General features: G+C 45.7%; 2 protein-coding genes across 2 annotated transcripts; both read left to right on the top strand.

Annotated features, from left to right (window-relative positions):
* Positions 1–2,111: 2,111 nt before the first annotated feature.
* On the top strand, positions 2,112–2,620 carry LOC147972219 (uncharacterized). The gene has a single exon (XM_087522993.1). It carries the CDS (start codon positions 2,152–2,154, stop codon positions 2,383–2,385), a length of 234 nt encoding a protein of 77 aa, XP_087379119.1. The 5' UTR covers positions 2,112–2,151; the 3' UTR covers positions 2,386–2,620.
* A 7,987-nt stretch (positions 2,621–10,607) lies between these two features.
* LOC147972220 (uncharacterized) lies at positions 10,608–11,205 on the top strand. The gene has a single exon (XM_087522994.1). It carries the CDS (start codon positions 10,743–10,745, stop codon positions 10,959–10,961), a length of 219 nt encoding a protein of 72 aa, XP_087379120.1. The 5' UTR covers positions 10,608–10,742; the 3' UTR covers positions 10,962–11,205.
* Positions 11,206–19,643: the final 8,438 nt, after the last annotated feature.

The following is a 19,643-nucleotide window of genomic DNA, read 5'->3' on the forward strand; positions in this document are numbered from 1 at the left end:
CATATACCTCCCATAACAACCTCCGATCCATCAACGATTTTTTTGCCCCCCACTACATCACGTTTTCAAGGCGATGTTTGTTTTCTCTCTAATCTGTCTTCGTGTCATATGAAACCTTCATCTTCAACCCCTACGTCAAGCCTTGCTGCTCCCATGGTGATCTGAGAGTAGTCCCCTTTGAGGCTGAGGGTTTGTGACAGTAGCCTTGCGTTAAGTAACTCCTTGATATTACGAATTGCCAGGATGATTATGATCTTGGGCATTGATGACTAGTTGAATTGTATGATGTACCTCTTTGGATGAGTACCTTTATGGATTAAATCTTGTTCATGTTATTTTCTTGAACTTAAGGAGTTAATGATATTATGTGATTTATATGTAGTATAATCCCTGGAGACATCTGTAGTGACATTACAATGACTCGTTAGAGAAATATTGAACGATATAGATCATAAGGTGATTGTCTAGTATCATTTTTGAGGCTGCCTGGGGTGACATTGGGGTGTGCCTTGTAGATTAGAAAGACAAACCTAAAGGTGAGCCAATCCATGCCTACTTTATCACTTCTGGAATTGATCCAACATTTTTTTGTGAGATTGTATCATTTATGAGTGAAGTTATCATGTTGGGACTTGGGAGTTGACACTAGTGAAAGCTATAAACCCTGGGCATCTTTTCCAAGCATTGTAGACCTGGTTTAAGTCATGTTTTCATATTGTTACCTTGCTACTTTAAATATCTAGAAATTGCAAAAATATTACCACCATCTATATTACCTATGTACCATCAAATTTATCGATCTCTTCACTGAACTAGTACACATATAATTGACAATTGTATTAGTGTATTGGGGACACAAGAGGCTTCTTATATCTTATTGCGGGGTTGCTTAAGAGGAGAATACAATAATCTTATACCTCCAGCAAATTGATAAATATTAGGTCATCCACTTGAGAAAATTTGCTAATGTACTACAAACTCTGCGTTTGAAGGCCAACAAAGTCTACAAAAATAGAAGTTGTGTAGTAGACATCACAAGGCGAGGAGGGAGCTGAAACTTCCCTCCCGTGCTAGCCTCCAAATATGAAGCCTCGTGGATTGTATATGGAGCGTACTCCATAAATTATGATGACCGAGAGTAGAGTGGCCTTTTAGGCCAAAATCACGATATTGATGACTATTATGCTGATCAGACCTATATGACGACTTTGCTAGAGATGCTCGGTCTTTTGATGCAGTGGTGGAATGCAAACGATTGGAAGGTGAAGCATTGTAGATTGGCATGGCTAGTGGGGAAGTCCAGGGTGAGCGTGATTGGACCACTGGGTCGTTTAATTTTTGTGTATGCTCACGTGCCTCGCATGTATAATTAGAGTTTTTACGGTAGCTTATACCGCTGAGAGGGGGTGAGCAGTATGAGTAAAATCTGTCCGTTAATTTTTGATGGCATTGTTGACTTTTTCATCTAAAACTGGAATTTCCACAAGCGGGGCACACGTAGCCATGTGGTGGCGGCCTGCGCTCGTTCGTTGGGTGGCGTTGATACGAAGCGGCCTTCATCTGCAACCTGGAAGGCAAGTTTCAACCTGACCTCTTCTTCTTGCCGTCCGGACGGACTGGAGTAATCAATCGGTCGGCTCTGTTGCCCTTTTTTAGGGACTTTGGGTTCGTATATATATCTGAGTTCAGGTTCTCCCGTTGGCTAAATAACACCGACCGCGGCCGTCAGATTCGCTCGCCCCGCTTCACGGTTCACGGTCACTAGCGAGGCCCATCTTCTTCACGAATCGAATCCCAGCTGCGAGAGCTAGCGTCAGTTTTTCCACTTGGTGATTCTACACTACACGCCCAGCTGTGAGCCTGTGACTGTGAGACCCATCTGCTGGAAATAGCTAGCGGCACCTGCCGGCTGCCACGTCTTGACTTGCCGGCCCAAGGAAGGAACGGTGGCCGTCATTTTCCATGACCTCAGCTCAGCTCCTTTCCATTCACCATCTCCATTCCTCTACACGTCAAGCTCACCGATCCGCCATCACCAGGCCGGCTGGCCGCAACCTCCATAAATACCCCTGTGCGCACAAACTACTATAGTACACTACTCACGCACACATGACACCATCTTGAACTATTCTCGTCAGCTCTGCTCTGTGCATGATGGCCTCGTCGGGGCAGCGCGCGGTGGCTCTCGCGGCGCTCGTGGTCGTCGTTCTGGTCGCCCGAGCAGGCCCTGCTGGCGCGGCGCGGCAGATGCCGGTGGAGAGGAGCGGGGACCGCGCGGCGTTCTCGGCCCTCTACCCGGCGGCGACGGTGGTGGCGGCGGAGAAGGTGGAGATGCTCATGGCGAGGCTGCCGGCAGGGCCCAGCAAGAGGGGCGCCGGCCACTAGCTGCGTACGTAGGTCGCCCTCGACGGACAGCTTGGATCGGCATGCCGCATGCAAGGTTTTGTAGACACGTACACGGAGAAATGATGTGAATTACTGGTTTAGTGAGTCCATAGGCCCCTCACATCGTACTACTAACTGCATGTAGAATGACTCCTTGTTATCTTCTTTTCCTTTCTTTCTTGTACAGGTAAGACCTAGAGTGGTGCACGCGCTTGTAACGTGTTTTCTCGCTGAAACGCATTAGCAATTCGAGCTGTGATTCTTTCTCAATTGGTTTGAACTTACTCGAGCTGTCTAGTTGCGCAACTGGCAATCTCAAAAGAATGTTTGAGAACACCTCGTGCCGGGCCGAATTTGTCAGTGCTCCCGTGACAACGACGAGAGCAATTGATCTTGAGAGCTGAGATCAATGGTCGTCCTATATCTCGTACATCCATGACCGAAACAAAACTTATAGCTAGCTACCATATGTGCTCATTGACTTATGTGTCTTTTTAATGCTCCATTTTAAGCCAATAAGAAACACCTTTTGTCAAAAAAGAAAACTAGCTACTGGCGTTGCAGCATTCCACGATGGGAACGTGTGAAAAGTAAAGGTGTTTCTCAACGAGACGAGACACCGAAGGCACGCGGGCTCCCGGAACTTTCGTTGTCTGACTTGAGGTACCCCGGCTGCATGGTAGTAAGTGGTAACAAACGACCCAGCCCGGTCGTGAGATTCGTACGTGCGGCCACTTTACGGTCAGGACCGATGCCGTCTTCACGAAAAGAATCCCAAAATCGCAAAAGCCCAGGCCCTTTCCCCTTCTTCGCAAGCAACGGACCGAACATAAGTAGCGCGACGTCATGTTTGCTCGCCCCCACCTGCGAGACTAGCTGACTTGATAAGAATCTCCTTACCACTTCCCTTTGAATTTTGACACATGAAATATAGCGCCGTGTTCTTCTCTCTCTCTCTCTCTCTCTCTCTCTCTCTCTCTCTCTCTCTCACACACACACACACACACACACACACACACACACACAAAAGAGCTGCGAGACTAGCCGGAAACAGCGTCTGCTAGGTAGGTCTTGGGTCTTGATTTTGCCGGCCAACAAGGAAAAGACTCGATTCGAGCAAGCAGCAGCACGTTCGGTCACTACACATCTACACGTCTTTTTCCATGGGCTCTCCGCTCGGCTCTGCTGACGCGCCATTGGAACCTCCCTTTCCACCTTACACATCCTCCGAGCTCAGCAAACACGTCACCCTCTCACCGTCTCACCGACCCGTCAAGCCATCACCGCACCACACCACATCACCTCTATAAATACTCACGCTCGCACTCCACTACCAACCAAACCACCGTCGCAAACTCAGGCGCGACCTAACACCCATCATAGTTGACTTCTGCAGAGTTCAGTCGCAAAACTACACCAACGCCACCTTCAGTTCTCCGGAGCTCTGTGATGGCATCGTCGGTCCGGCGCCTTGCTCTCGCCGTGCTCGTGATCGTCGTCGTTCTGATCAGCGGCACGAGCCTTGTCGGCGCGGCGCGGCCGGACCCGGCGGAGAGGAGCGGGGACGGTGGGGCTTACTTGGCGGTGTACCCGGCGGCGCAGAGACGGGAGATGCCCATGGCGAGGCTGCTGGCCGGGCCCAGCCGAAGGGGCGCCGGCCACTAGGTACAACGTACACGCGGAAGGGCAGCTTGGATCGGTTGATCGGGTTCAAGGTTTCGTAGACATGTGCATGAAGATGATTAGCGAATCCATTGGCCCTTCGCGTCATGCGAATTGCAGCTAGAGTGATTCTTTGATATATTTCTTTCTTCTATTCCCTTTTCTCGTTGGAAGTTGTTACTAGTGAGTACGGGAGATTTATAAACTAGATGTATCATACCCGTTGTCATGGGAACCGGTTGCAATATACTTCAATGAAATTTAATTGTGTGAGATATAAATATTTAGGTTAATAACACGTGAATAAAAAAATACATCTTACTATATTTGAGTATGTATAGTTGTAAAATATTTGTTCAATATGAGTAGAATAATATAATGAAAAATATTTCTAAATGAATGATTGCATGTTGACGTGTCTTATACAATACATAATGGATATATAATGATGTGGCATGTTTGCATTTTGACCTACCGAAGCCAGCCAGAGCCCTGCACCCGAACGTGGAGAGAGAACAAGGAGAAGACGGGGTAGATCACCTCCAGATGAAGCAAAGGGCGTGGCTAGAGGTCAGGTGACTGACCTAAAATTTGTAAAAAAAATTCTGACCACCCAGCTCTCGCTCGCTGCTGGATGTATTCCGTTCCGCCGACGACATGAAAGAAGCTAGCTACCGATTGTATCCGCCGGAAGCATGAAACACACGAACGTCACGGTAACAGGTGTGTTACAAGCATATGTTAGTATGTTAGACGTATACTTATGCTAGTAGTCATTAGCTATACATGCGAACCAATTTGTGGTTGGATGGTTAGAGAGACTGTGCTATTCCTAACCCACCAGGGTTTCAAATCCTAGTGCTTGCATTATTCCTGAATTTATTTTAGGATTTCCGGCGATGCACATTTTCCATCGACGACGAGGCGTCTATGGCGACTTCGTAAATCTCAAAATGATATGCCGGCTCAGTCTTTCGGAGGTGCTCATAGAGATAGGGTGTGCGTGTGCGCGTTCATAGAGGTGAGTGTGTGCGCGTGTATATGAGCGCTTGTGTCTGTACTGATGTTAAAAAAAACATTAGCTGCACATGATTTTTGTACTCTCATTTAGGCTGGCCCACCTAGGTTTTTCAACATCAAACTTTCACAGGCCTCCTTTGGTTTAGAGGAATCTTGTCGGAATTTTATAGGATAGGATTTCTATAGAAAAAATTTCTTTAGAGCCCTTTGGTTTGTAGGAATGGAATCCTATTCCTGTGAAGAAATTCTTCCTATCCTTCACATTTCATAGAAAAATAAACATTAGCCTAGACTCAATGAAAAAGAAATCCTATGATGTGAATCAAAGAGCATCTTCTTTTCCTATTCCTACTCATAGAATTTGAGATACATGTCTTCTTATTTTCTATGACTTTCCTATTCCTATGATTTTCCTACCCTATGAACCAAAAGAGGCCTAAAATTTGTCTCAGTGCAAGATACTACTCTCATAGCACACGCTACCTAGCTATAGTGGTATATTTTTTTCTTGAACAGATCCTAAAAACGACAAAGAAGTGTTGGACTTTATAGATATGTCTTCTATGTGTAATTTTGATCGATCGATCCAATGCAACTTAATTATGATACAACATATATGTGTATATATGCGGAGTTAGAGTTCAATTAGAGGGTGTTTGTTTCCAGGGACTTAGGCCCTGTTTGTTTCATAAGTCATAGGACTTTTTTAAGTCCCAACTTATAAATCATAAGTCCCTACCTGTTTGTTTACATCGATTTATAAGTTCCGAGTCCCTACATGTTTGTTTACAGGGACTTATAAGTCCGGGGCGACGGCCGGACGCAGGTGAGAGCCGCCTCGGCCTCCGATGTTCAGAGACCGGCTGCGGCCTCCTCCGCCCTGGGGCACGGGCCTCCCACGACCAGGTCCAACCGGAGGAAGGCCATGACCGGCCGACTGGTCGAAGATTTCCACCGGTGGATGAGCCTTCGGGTGCCTGTTGAGATTTCCACCGACGGATGAGCCTTCGGGTGCCTGTTGAGACGAGGGGAATTGAGAGAAGAAGGGGATCGCGTCCTCCTCATCGGCCATGGCGGCGGCGGCGTTTGGGGCGAGGCAAGGAAGGAGCGAGGCGAGGAGAAGGGGAACGAGCGGGGCGGGGTTCGTGCGGGGCGATGCGGGGTAGGTGCGTCCAGATCGATAAGTCTCAATCAGAGGGTGTTTGTTTCTAGGGACTTATTGGTTTAGGGACTTAAAAAAGTCCCTATAAGTCCCATCTAAACCAAATAGGAGGGACTTATAGGGACTTATTGGGGTCACTTGGGACTTATCAGAAAAGACTCTCAGAGAGGAACTTATTGGGACTTATCGATCTGGACGCACCTACCCCGCATCGCCCCGCGCGAACCCCGCCCCGCTCGTTCCCCTCCTCCTCGCCTCGCTCCTTCCCTGCCTCGCCCCAAACGCCGCCGCCGCCGGCACCCTCAACCGTCGCCGCCATGGCCGATGAGGAGGACGCGATCCCCTTCTTCTCTCAATTCCCCTCGTCTCAACAGGCACCCGAAGGCTCATCCGCCGGTGGAAATCTCAACAGGCACCCGAAGGCTCATCCACCGGTGGAAATCTTCGACCAGTCGGCCGGTCATGGCCTTCCTCCGGTTGGACCTGGTCGTGGGAGGCCCGTGCCCCAGGGCGGAGGAGGCCGCAACCGGTCTCTGAACATCGGAGGTCGAGGCGGCTCTCACCTGCGTCCGTTCGTCGCCCCGGACTTATAAGTCCCTGTAAACAAACAGGTAGGGACTTGGGACTTATAAGTCGATGTAAACAAACATGTAGGGACTTATGACTTATAAGTTGGGACTTAAAAAAGTTCTATGACTTATGAAACAAACAGGTCCTAAGTTCCTCTCTGAGAGTCTTTTCTGATAAGTCCCAAATGACCCCAATAAGTCCCTATAAGTCCCTCCTGTTTGGTTTAAATGGGACTTATAGGGACTTTTTTATTGGTTTAGGGACTTAAAAAAGTTCCTATAAGTTCCATCTAAACCAAACAGGAGAGACTTATAGGGACTTAAAGTGCACATTTAGGACTTATGAAATAAGACTCTCAAGGAGGGACTTATAGGGACTTATAATTGTAATATGGTCTTTTAGTCCATATTAAGTCCCAGGAACCAAACAGGTAGGGACTTTTTAGGAACTTGAGACTTATAAGTTGGGACTAAAAAAAGTCTTAGAACTTATGAACCAAACAGGACCTTAATCTTTGCATGAGGACGATGAGGAAAGGCATAGGTATGTGTATATATATGGAATTAGAGTTCAATTAATCTTCACATATTATGCAGTGTATAACATGTCTAGTTTTCTGTATGGAGATAATTAAATAAAAAGAAATCAAATAATGATGTTTTATAAGGAAAAATAAATTAGTGGCATTGATATTATCCATTAAGACAAAAGAAATAAAAAATAAAAATTTTGAACACAATTTACACGGAAATTGTGCTTTTATAATATATGAGAATAAGCATATAATAGTGCAATTTCGCAACAAAAAGTTTCCTAAGAACAAATGAATTAGTAGCTTCGGTATTACCCTTAAAGAAAATATTGGAAATAAAAACTAAAACTAAATCAAAATAATAAAGTTTTCTAAGAAAGAACAAATTAGTGACATTGGTTACCCTTCTAGAGGAAACAAAATGAGAAAAAGAATAATACGGTTTATACAGAAATCACACTTAAAGAAGAAACAAAATAAAAAAAAAGAATCAAAATAATGAAGTTTTCTATGAAAAAATGAACTAGTGGTACAAGTATTTTGGTATTACCTTTTAAGAAGAAAGAAAATGAAACAGTGAAAAGTCTACGCAGAAATTGCATTTTTAATAATATGCAATAATCATCATGTAATAGCAAACTTTCAATAAAAACATTTCCTTGAATTAGTGGCATTGTTATTACTGTTTAAGAAGAAAGAAAAGTATAAACATTAAAATAAATAGTGATAAATTGTGCACACAATTTGTATATATAAATTGTATGTCTTATAATATGGAAGAATAAACATATAATAAGGTCATTTTACACAAAAATAAAGTTTCCTAAGAAGAGATTAATTAGTGACATTGCCATTACCTTTATAGAAAAACAAAAAATTATATATATATATATATATATATATAAATGAAGTTTTAGAGAAGGCGGAGAATTATTTGCATTAGTATTAACTTTTAAGAATAAATAAAATAAATAAATTGAAAAACTTGCACACAACTTTGCATGAAATTGCATCCTTTTAATATGCAAAAAATAAACATATAATAGTATAATTTTTACACTCTAATATAATTTAGACACATATTGTATGAACTTGCGTGTATACATTATACACTCACCCAACATCCCACAAATATCCATAAAATAACCAACTAAAATACGAATAAATAGAAGCGAAAAGGAATACAAAGAAGCCAATAAGAAAACACATAATGGGCTTCAGCTCAATAAGGAATCGACTGACCCAAAACAGTGGCCAGTCAAAACATTTCAGCCCAAAACATGACAGCACACCAACAGAAAGAAAAAAAAACAAAGATCAGCTGCGATCAATTGGCAAAATTATTGACTGACCCAAATTAAAAAGGGATAATTAGTTTTATGCCCCTAATTGTGTCTCACTTGGCTGTTTTATCCCTAATTTCCAAAAGCCATCGGTTCTATCAAAGTCACCTTGCTCCTCTTATGCTTTTGCTCTTTGATCGTATGACCGTCACTTTGAAAACTTTATAACTAATTCATACTACTAAATTAGAAAAATGCAAATAAGATACCGAAATGCTCGAAAAAATATCACCTATGTGTCAATGTCATTTGCATTCATAACAAAAGTGTTGGAAAGTGCCCATCCGAGTTTTAGCTCTTATAATACCACCATGAAAAATAAAATTTGAAAAAAAATCAAAAAGAAAATTGGTGGCAAAGAATGATCAATGTTTTAAGTGCTTGTCAAGTTTCATTAGGGAATGACATTCGTGCAAAAAAAAAACTATTCAGATCCATGGCCACCGCCACCAACCAGCATATCAAAAGAGTCACAGGTGGTATGCATGACTTGTCCCTCCCTGTACGATGAACCTCGATCACGCATGGTCCCATAGAAGTACCCTTGTGCCAACAGGAAGTAAATGGATAAAAGAACTGTGTGTACCATTTCGGCTCGACGAACTTGTCAAGCTGCATAACTGGCAATCTCAAAAGAATGTTTGAGAATACCTCGTGCTGGCCTGGTGAGCAGAATTTGTCAGTGAGCTGAGGCCACTAGCGCGACGATCTCCAGTGACAACGACGAGAGCAAATAACTGAGCACCTGTTCATCTTGAGAAGGCCACACATGTGTCAATTAGGGGACATCTTCATCTAGTACTCCTGAGCTGTCTCCTGAAAGTTGAGGAGACTACCACAGGCCAACGGGCGGAGTACAGCGAAGAATTTACTCACTACTCGCTCCGTTCGTGAATAAGTATACATTTCCAATGACAACGAGTAAGTCAAAGTTTTAAATTTTTGATCAACTTTATAAGGAAACGTATCAGCACTTATTGCACTAAATTAGTATCGCTATATTCGTTGCAGCATTCGATGATGGGAACACGCGAGAAGTTAAGGGGGTGTTTGTTTTCAGGGACTTTTTGTGTAGGGACTAGAAAAAGTCCCTTTTAAAGATTTTTTACCAAACGGGAGGGACATTTTAGAACTAAAATAGGCATTTCGGACTAAATGAAGAAGACTCTCAAGGAGAGTCTTTTTGGAACTTTTTGGTATTTTTTCAACAATGCCCCTCCATGCACCCATTGGGCCGCCATCCCATGGTGTTGTTTGATTGTTATTTTTCTATATACTATGGGCAACATGGTCATTTAATAACCTTTAGGAAGGGACTAGAGACTTTGTAGTCTTTAAAAACAAACAAAAAGGAACTTTTTAGGAATTAGGGACTTTTTAGTTGGGAGTAGAAAAAATCCTAAGACTAGAAAATCAAACACCACCTAAAGCGTTAGGAGACCCGAGCAAGTGGAGTACGATCCCAAGGCATGCAGCAGGCTCCTGGAACTTTCGGTGTCTGGGTAACAACGACCCGGCCGGTCGTCAGATTCGTACGTGTGTCCACTTTACTTACGGTCAGGACCGAGGCCATCTTCACGAAAAGAATCGCCATCTGGCAAAAATCCTGAGCCCTTTCCTCTTCTTCGCAAACAACACAGAGAAACATAACTAGCGCAGCTTCAGATTTTCCGTCAGTGGTGTGATATCATGTTTGCTCACCTCCAGCCGTGAGAAGGAAAGGACTGGATTCGAGCGAGCAACAGCATGCTCCATCGGTCAGCACATCTACACGTCTTTTTCCATGGGCTCACGCGCCATTGGAGTCCCTCTTTCCACTTTACACATCAACTCTGCGAGTTCAGCAAACGCGTCGTGCTCACCGTCTCACCGACCCCAACCCCGGCACCACCGCCTCTATAAATACACGCTCGCACACACTCGGCGCGAACTGAACCAACCAACAAAGCCAAAATCACAACCAGCGCTGCAAAGTCGCAGGCCTCGCCTCTCTCCCCGCGTACGTTCTCATCTGAGGTTCAGCGGCAAAGCTACACCAACACCAGCTTCAGTTCTCCGGAGCTCTGTGATGGCATCGTCGGTCCGGCGCCTGGCTCTCCCCGTGCTCGTGGTCGTCGTCGTTCTGATCGCCGGCACCAGCCTTGTCGGCGCGGCGCGGCCGGCACCGGCGGAGAGGAGCGGAGACGGCGCGGTGCACTTGACGGTCTACCCGGCGGCGGTGGTGTCGGTGGAGATGCTCATGGCGAGGCTGCCGGCCGGGCCCAGCCGCAGGGGCGCGGGGCACTAGCTACTCTCACGGACAGACATCTTGGATCAGTTGATGGGCTTGCAAGGTTTTGTAGACACACCAAGATGATTTAGTGAATCCATAGGCCATTCGCGTCATACTAATTGTAGATATAATTTTCTCATTTTTTTTGCAGATATAATGATTCTTTCATATCTTCTTTCTATTCCCTTTCCTCGTTGTAAGTTGTTACGATAGATTGTATAACTGTTTTACTAAGTCTCATTGAGACGTCTCAGTCAAAGCCATTTGTCTCTAAGAGTCATGCTCTTTTATTTATTTATTTTTTAGAAAAGGAAGATGACTCCCGACTTTTGTATCTGGATGATGTATGTGGCCATTTTATTAATTATTCAAATAAGATCTTAAAAAATCATACAACAGTAAGACTAAAGTCACCGTCTAAGCAACATCGGTCGCTACTCTTATCCAGTTGATGAAGGGGCGCTGAAAATATGAGCCTAATGCCAAACAGACCTTGCCGCCAAACCTAACATCTAAGAGCATCTCCAGCCGCGCCCCCAACAGGCCCTCAAGGCCCTTTTTTAGCGCCGGCGCCGAAATATCGGCCCAGTCGCGCCCCCACGAGGCTGTTTTTCGCCGGATTGGGCCGAAATTGGCGCCGACGCACCCAACCCAAACCCGGCGCGCTGGGGGGCGCCCGGGGGTGCCGGCGCGAACGTTTTGGCGCGAAAGAGTGGCGGGACCGGCGCGTCAGCGAGACGAAGGCTGGTCGTCCTCATCGTCTCGGTTTTCCCGCGGGGAATCAATGCCAAGGCCGTCGGTCAGCCTGCCATTGATTCATGGGCGGCGAAGTGCGGCGACGCCGCCCCGCCTTCCGCCATGCGTTCGCGCGCGGCCTCCCCCGAGCCACTATAAAAGGCGCCCCTGGCCGCGCCGGTGAGGCACCCATCCATCGGCAATCCTCCCCCTCCTCGCCGCCGCACTTCCTCCCCTCTCTTCGCCGTTCGAGCCCCTCTCTCTCCCCCCGGCAACCATGAGCGCGAGATACCTCGGCGACGCGGCGGCAACCAACGGTTTCGGCTGCCGCTCGCTGCATGAGCGGGAGGCCTACCTCCTCCACGAGGCCAACTACCCCGCGCCGCCCGACGTACGCGCTCCGTCGCGGTGGAGGCTCAGCGTCGGCGGGGTCCCTGTCCCCCCTCTGCCCGTCCCCGAGACGCCCTATTTCCAGGCTGAGATCGAGCGTGCGCGGGCGCCCCTGACGGCCGCGGAGCGGGCGCTCCCGGAGTACGCCGCCGACAACCATGCGGCGTGGGCGGCGTACTTCGAACGCCGGCAGGAGGAGCGGCTCGTCTCCACCAACAACGCGTCGATGTCGCGCGGCCGCAACAACAGCGAGGGGCGCCGCCTGTGGTGGGGCGTCCCTGGCCGCACGCTCAGCGGCGTCCTTGCGCACGTCAAGGGCGGCAACGACCCGTCGCTCGAGTGAAGCAGCGCGCCGGGGTGAGGGGTCGAGCAGCGGCCGTGTCAAGGAGGAGAAGCATCGGCCGTAGTTTAGGTTTTTTTCGTCCCTTTTATTCGTGTAAAACACGCCTAAATTTCACCGAAATTTGGCCGTGTTTGTTGAAATTTGAAAGAACTGTGGGGGCGTCTGGGGGCGACCTGGTGGCGGCGGCTGGGAACGTGCTCGCCCCCACGCCAAAAAAAACGCCGGCTCGCCCCCAAGAGGCGTTTTTTCGTGCCCTTGGGGGCTGAACGGCTGGAGATGCCCTAAGACCTGAGGTCCCAACCAGGACGCTTGTCGGGTATGGGGCACCCACCAGTCCGGCGCACTCCTTAACCAGGATGTCTGTCGGGTATGAGGCCGCCGGAGCCACTGCTACGTCTTGAGCTTGCATTGGTTTTCCCCGAAGAGGAAGGGATGATGCAGCAGAGTAGCGTAAGTATTTCCCTCAGTTTTTGAGAACCAAGGTATCAATCCAGTAGGAGGCCACGCTCAAGTCCCTCGTACCTGCACAAAACGATAGCTACTCGCAACCAACGCGATTAGGGAATGTCAATCCCTTCACGGTCACTTACGAGAGTGAGATCTGATAAATATAATATTTTTGATATTTTTGGTATAAAGATGCAAAGTAAAAAGTAAAAGCAAAGCAAGATTAAAGTGATGGAGATTAATATGATGAGAATAGACCCGGGGGCCATAGGTTTCACTAGTGGCTTCTCTCAAGAGCATGAGTATTCTAAGGTGGGTGAACAAATTACTGTTGAGCAATTGACAGAATTGAGCATAGTTATGAGAATATCTAGGCATGATCATGTATATAGGCATCACGTCCGTGACAAGTAAACCGAAACGATTCTGCATCTACTATTATTACTCCACTCGTCGACCGCTATCCAGCATGCATCTAGAGTATTAAGTTAAAAACAGAGTAACGCCTTAAGCAAGATGACATGATGTAGAGAGACAAATTCATGCAATATGAAATAAATCCATCTTGTTATCCTCGATGGCAACGATACAATACGTGCCTTGCTGCCCCTTCTGTCACTAGGAAAGAACACCGTAAGATCGAACCCAAAGCTAAGCACTTCTCCCATGGCAAGAACTACCAATCTAGTTGGCCAAACCAAACGGATAATTCGAAGAGACTTGCAAAGATAACCAATCATACATAAAAGAATTCAGAGAAGATTCAAATATTATTCATAGATAGACTTGATCATAAATCCACAATTCATCGGTCTCAGCAAACACACCGCAAAAAGAAGATTACATCGAATAGATCTCCGCAAGAGAGGGGGAGAACTTTGTATTGAGATCCAAAAAGAGAGAAGAAGCCATCTAGCTACTAACTATAGATCCGAAGGTTTGAGGTAAACTACTCACACTTCATCGGAGGGGCTATGATGATGTAGAAGCCCTCCGTGATGACGGCCCTCTCCGGCGGAGCTCCGGAACAGGCCCCAAGATGGGATCTCGTGGATACAGAAAGTTGCGGAGGTGGAATTAGGTTTTTGGATCATCTTCTGATCATTTGGGGGTACGTAGGTATATATAGGAGGAAGGAGTACGTCGGTGGAGCTCCGAGGGGCCCACGAGGCAGGGGCGCGCCCCCCACCTTCGTGACCGCCTCTCTGATGCCTTGGCGTAGGGTCCAAATCTCCTGGATCACGTTCGGTGAGAAAATCACGTTCCCGAAGGTTTCATTCCGTTTGGACTCCGTTTGATATTCCGTTTCTTCGAAACACTGAAATAGGCAAAAAACAGCAATTTTGGGATGGGCCTCCGGTTAATAGGTTAGTCCCAAAAATAGTATAAAAGTGGAAAATAAAGCCCAATATAGTCCAAAACAATACATAATATAGCATGGAGCAATCAAAAAATATAGATACGTTTGAGACGTATCAGCCACCTGCCACCAATCCATCTTTAGTGATGTACTGCTGCATCAACCTTGCCCGGTCTATCTGCCGTCGACGCCACCACAACGCCAGACAAACGTCACCATCCCGCGCTCATCCAACATCACACGCCCACCGGTGAGACCCCGCTGCTCCATGCCGCTGAGACCCGCCGTTATCGACGTGTCAGATGCCACACCGCTCCTCCTCTTGGCCCCTCCAGCCAACTCTTACTCCAAAACGATGCCCCCAGGAGGGAGAACGACATCGAAAACGTCACCATCGTCCGATCCGATAGACCCAGATTTAGGGTTTCCCCCGGAACCTCCCGATCAGGTTGACGTGACCTGCAATGACGATGCCTCGAGAAGGGAATGATATCCGAGACGCCGCCATCGTCCACCATGACCGCAGTCAGGCGCGATTATCACCGGAAGCCACGTCGTCCCGATCGCGCGGTTGGCTGGAACCGAACGGAGCCACGCCACGAAGACGAACGCCGTCGTCGGTAATCCGGCAGAGATTCGTCATCTCCTCACCGGTCCCTCCCCGCGCCGCCGGTCGACGGAAGGCCACCCCGCGGCGGATCCGATAGGGGCGTTGGATCCGCAGTCGCCGCCGTCACCATCTCCGCATAGATCAGCCACCCTGCCGGATGGGGTGCTACCACCACCGCCATCCACAGGGCCGCCGCTCCGCCGGCTTATGGCGCTCCGACCACCGCCGCACGGCATTGGATCGCCGCCCCAGCCGCCGCCTTCGGATCTCACAAGAGGGGCCGCCCCTACCGCCTCAGATGAGATCGCGCCGCATCCACCCGCCCAGGTGCCTTCGGCACCGGGTCCGTCGCTACCGCGGCCCACGCCGACGGCAGTGGCGGCAGAAGGAGGGGGAGAGGGAGGCCTGCGGTGCTAGGGTTGAGGGACCCCTGGCCTCGCCCAAGGGGAGGCGACGCGAGGGGGAGGGGGAGGCTAAGATTCATGCTCTACTTTTTTGTTTCTCTTGCAGTTGCTCAAGTCGCAAGTATTGAGTGCGTCTATGTCTCGCTTCTTGCGAGACAGATGTACGCCTCACCTCATGAGAGAATATAGAGAACTTTGTTCGCTCCTTAGTTTTGCACCTTTTTCCATTTGGTTTTTCAGGAACATTTTAATTTTGTTTTTTTACATTACACCCACCCACCCACACATAATTTACTTCAATTTTGGAAAATGGTTACCATACATTAAAAATGTTCGTGAAACTTAATTTGTACATACAATTTAATAAAATGCTCAAACAAATTCAGCATACTGTTCGTGCCATTTGGAAATATAATCACAAGTTTAAAACACATGCTCATAACATTTTCTAAAAATGTTGATGAGATGTAAAAGAAAGTGTTCACACATTTTTTTTAAGATTATACAATTTCAAAACAATATACAACCGTTTAAAAATGTTCACACATTTAATAAATACATTCGTGGCACTTAAAAAATGTCCATAACATTTAAAAATGTGTCTGTTTAATTCATAAGAAATATACATAACATATAAAAGAAAATTGTGCCATTTTAATAAATGTTCATGAAGCACCTGAGGAATGTTTTGTACGTTCTACAACCGTGTTCATCAAAATTCAGAACAATGTTCATTATGTATAAAAGAAGTTCAATGTGCATTTTACAAATGTACAATGTATATTTTGATAAAATATTTAAGGTGTATTTGAAAAATGTTTGACGTGTATCTGAAAAGTGCTAACCTATATGCAACAAATGTTCAACGTGTATCCGGAAAAAATTGACATGTTTCAAAAAAAAGAAACAACAACAAAAAAAAGCAAAAGCAAACAAAAGTGAACAAATAGAGAAAAACACAGAAAAACAAAAACGGCATATAGTCTTCCCAAAACCGTGCGGAAAGTTCTAAAACCGGTTTTGGGAATACTATATGTGGTTTTTGTTTTTCTGTGTTTTTCTCTATTTGTTTGCTTTTGCTTTTTTGTTGTTGTTTCTTTTTTTGAAACATGTCAATTTTGGACAATTTTGAAAGCTGGAGCAATTTTTGAACTTCTGAACAATTTTAAAAAATGCAATTTTTTTCTAAATTACTGAATTTATTTAAAAACCATTTTTTTGAAATTTGTGAACCAAAAATTGAAAACAGAACATATTTTCAATTTTGCATAATGTATGAAAAATGCAAGCAATTTTTGAAATTTACGATTATGTTTCAAAAAATGTAAACATGTTTTTAATATAAAACAACATAATACAAAAGGATAAAAAAAGGAAATAAAAATTAAAAATTAAAAAAGGAGAAAAGGAGAAAAAAGCAAAAAGAAACAGGGAAAACAGAACAGGCGAAGGAAAATGAAAATATTATAAATGGGCCGGCACTGCCAGGGTATCAATATGTGAAGCGCTAGCAATTTTGCTGCTGCGAGGAGCGAATAGGGTTTTCCGCGGATATAGCCCTCACAACTGTTTCGGGCTTTATTCTTCTTTTTCTTTAGAACTGGGCATATAGGTGAAAGTGTTAATCTGAGCTCAAGCTCATATGCTCTTGGCATGAATAGTAAATTGGAAAAAAAATCTGAATTTGTTTTGTAGCAAACATTAAGAAATAAGTGCTTGCAAATTTTCATCATCATATCACATTTGTAAAAGTTGTTCCAAAAGAGATAAATCAGTACTGTAAAATATTAATCTTCGAAGCATCAATTTTATTTTTTCTTGCCATGACTTCCATGATTGTGATTTCAAGATGAAACTTTGCAATCACTGAAAACATTTCTTAATGTTTATCATGTGCGCCACTTGTTATTGCTTGAGAGGATGGCTAGTGACCTTTCCAAGGAGTCACCGCTAAATAGGATTTGACCAGGTGAACAACCATGCTAGCTAGACAACGAAAGTGGAGAGCCCAGCACGTGCCTATAGACGGACGTGGAGTTTCTTAGCTTGGGCTCAAATGAGCTTGGATGTACTAAAAAATATAAATTAAAATTTAAAGGGCGCTCCCGTCATGCGACACATGGCGGTGGCTGGACGCACTACTTGGTGCGCTGCATCCTTATGAGGCCAGTAAGGGGTAACTTTAGTTTGTAGCTCTGCTATTTAGCGCCTTTTTACGCCACTTAATGTGTTATTCGTATGTGGTGCCTACGTGCCTGTTTCTATGGGTTGGCCTATTTTTAAACGCACTCAGTGGGAGTTCTGCTCCGGTTTTGGGAAGTTTTTGGAAGCTTTTCAACTATTTCCTTTTTCTTGTTTCATGCTATTTTTACTTGCTTTTGTTTGGTTTTCACAAGGTTTTTTTGGTTTCCTTCTTTTCTAAAAATGGTGAAAAATTCCAAATTCTTGCATATGTTAACATTATCGACTTTTCAAATTCATAAAATTTCCCCATATTTTGTCACCAAGATTTCATAAACTTTCTCAAATTTTGCACTTTTTTCAAATTTCATGAAAAAAATTGTATTAGTGAACATGTTTTTCAAGTTTGCTAAAATTTTCAAATTTGTGAACTTTTTCCCAAATTTCCTAAAATGTCTTCGTATGCCTGAACTTTTTTGCAAGTTTGTTAACTTTTCTGAATTCATGAACTTTTTTAGTTCATGAACTATTTTTCAAATTCGTGAACTTTCTAAAATTCACAAAGATTTTTAGAATTTGCAAAAATTTGTTTGAATTCTATGAAAGTTAGTCAAATTCATTTAGTTTCTTCAAAAGCATGACTTTTTTAAATTTTCATGAACATTTTTTTTCAAACTCATGAACTTTTCTCAAAATTCCTGATTTTTTTAGTTCGCGATTAAGTCAACAGTCTTAGCTATCAACGTTCTTCGTGGACAAGGTTTTTATGGTCAATGATCAATGCATGTTTTTTTTTCTCATTTTTCTTGAAACAAGCCAGCGATCAAACTGATGGGTCGCGGCCCACAAGTATGCGCGTGAGCGCGTGCGCACACTTAAGCCGCTGAAATCTTTCATGGACCACATGATGAAAATATAGTGACTCGACGACCTGTGCTTCTAGGGGAACATCCCCGGCCCAAATACGTTCATCGATCAAGGCTTCTCATCTTTTTATATGGGCGACTCAAGACGCTTTCAAAAACCATTACTGACAATGTTCGTGAGGATGAAAGAGTGACAACATCATTGCTCTAGTCTAATTGCAACATCTTTATGGGAGGCTTTGGAGAATTTCTTGGAGCAGTGATTGATACCGTGAAGAAGGTCGTTACAAAAGATTTCATTGTGGCTGCTGCTAATTGGGGCGGGCGAGGCACTTGGGGGAGGTGGTCGGGTAGGCCAGGGTTCGGTCCTGCCTCGATGCAGGCCACCCTCTGTCCCTGACGGCGCCTCCTCTGAGCTGTGACAATGACCTGCATTTGTGTGGTCACGACATCCTTTGGCTGGTGGCTGAAGTTTCACGGTGGTTCTTTTGTCGGCACGGCTCCGGTCCCGGCATCCATGGACTTGCGTTCTCGAGTGTCCATGGTCTGATGGTGTCCCCACTGGCATGGTTTCGGCCCCGGCTGACCGGTTACTGCGTCCCTTCCAGCAACTTCGGTTCCGCGACGTCCTGGTGGCTAGGCCTCCAACAACATGGAGTCACATTCCCTTCCGGCTCCAGATTTCCGACGGCGCCGGTCGCCACCCTACCATCTGTGTCAATTGTCTGCCCCGCCGCCTCTCCAACCCCATCCACCTATATGTCATGTCGGTTGCAAAGCTCGCGTTTTTGTCGATGGCAGGTGCAGCCGCACCCCGTTTTGAGGTAGCGGTCGACCGACAGGTTGACCCCCTCATCTTCATATCCTAATTTGGTGGCTATGGGATTGCTCAGACCAGGGGAAATCCATGCTCGATGCTGGCATCGACGATACCCACCGATGTCGTTTCCCTTCCTAGAGGCGTTGCCATGGCCTTTCTCCGAGCCCCTTTTCGAGCATCAGGAAAAACCTAGGTCCGGCTTTTCGGGTCGGATGGCGGCTGCGTCACAACGTCGTTCCCCTTCTTGAAGGCGCTATCTTGCTTGCTCGCGGAGTCCCCGGTGTTGGAATTGAAGATGTTCGACGTCCTGCTCATTCGGTCTGCTCCTCTAGTTTTAGGCTAGGTGGGTTTAGCCGTGTGTTTCTCCCTGTTCGAGTTGAGCACCCTTCTCTCTGCTCCGGGCACCATGCGCATGCCTCCTCGCGTTCATGTCATGTGGTGTACCTTCTATTGTACTCATTCTCCTTCTATCTATCAATGAAAAGATACGAGCTTTGCGTGTTCATGTCATGTGGTGTACCTTAAGGGGACTCCAATGCGA

The sequence above is a fragment of the Triticum urartu genome, chromosome 5A (assembly GCF_056163025.1).
Source record: "Triticum urartu cultivar PI428250 chromosome 5A, HENAU_Tu73, whole genome shotgun sequence".
Classification (NCBI taxonomy): Eukaryota; Viridiplantae; Streptophyta; class Magnoliopsida; order Poales; family Poaceae; genus Triticum; species Triticum urartu.

What these genes read in the sequence shown, in the direction of transcription:
- LOC147972219 (XM_087522993.1), top strand. Translation starts at nt 2,152, where the DNA reads ATGATGGCCTCGTCGGGGCAGCGCGCGGTGGCTCTCGCGGCGCTCGTG.
- LOC147972220 (XM_087522994.1), top strand. Translation starts at nt 10,743, where the DNA reads ATGGCATCGTCGGTCCGGCGCCTGGCTCTCCCCGTGCTCGTGGTCGTC.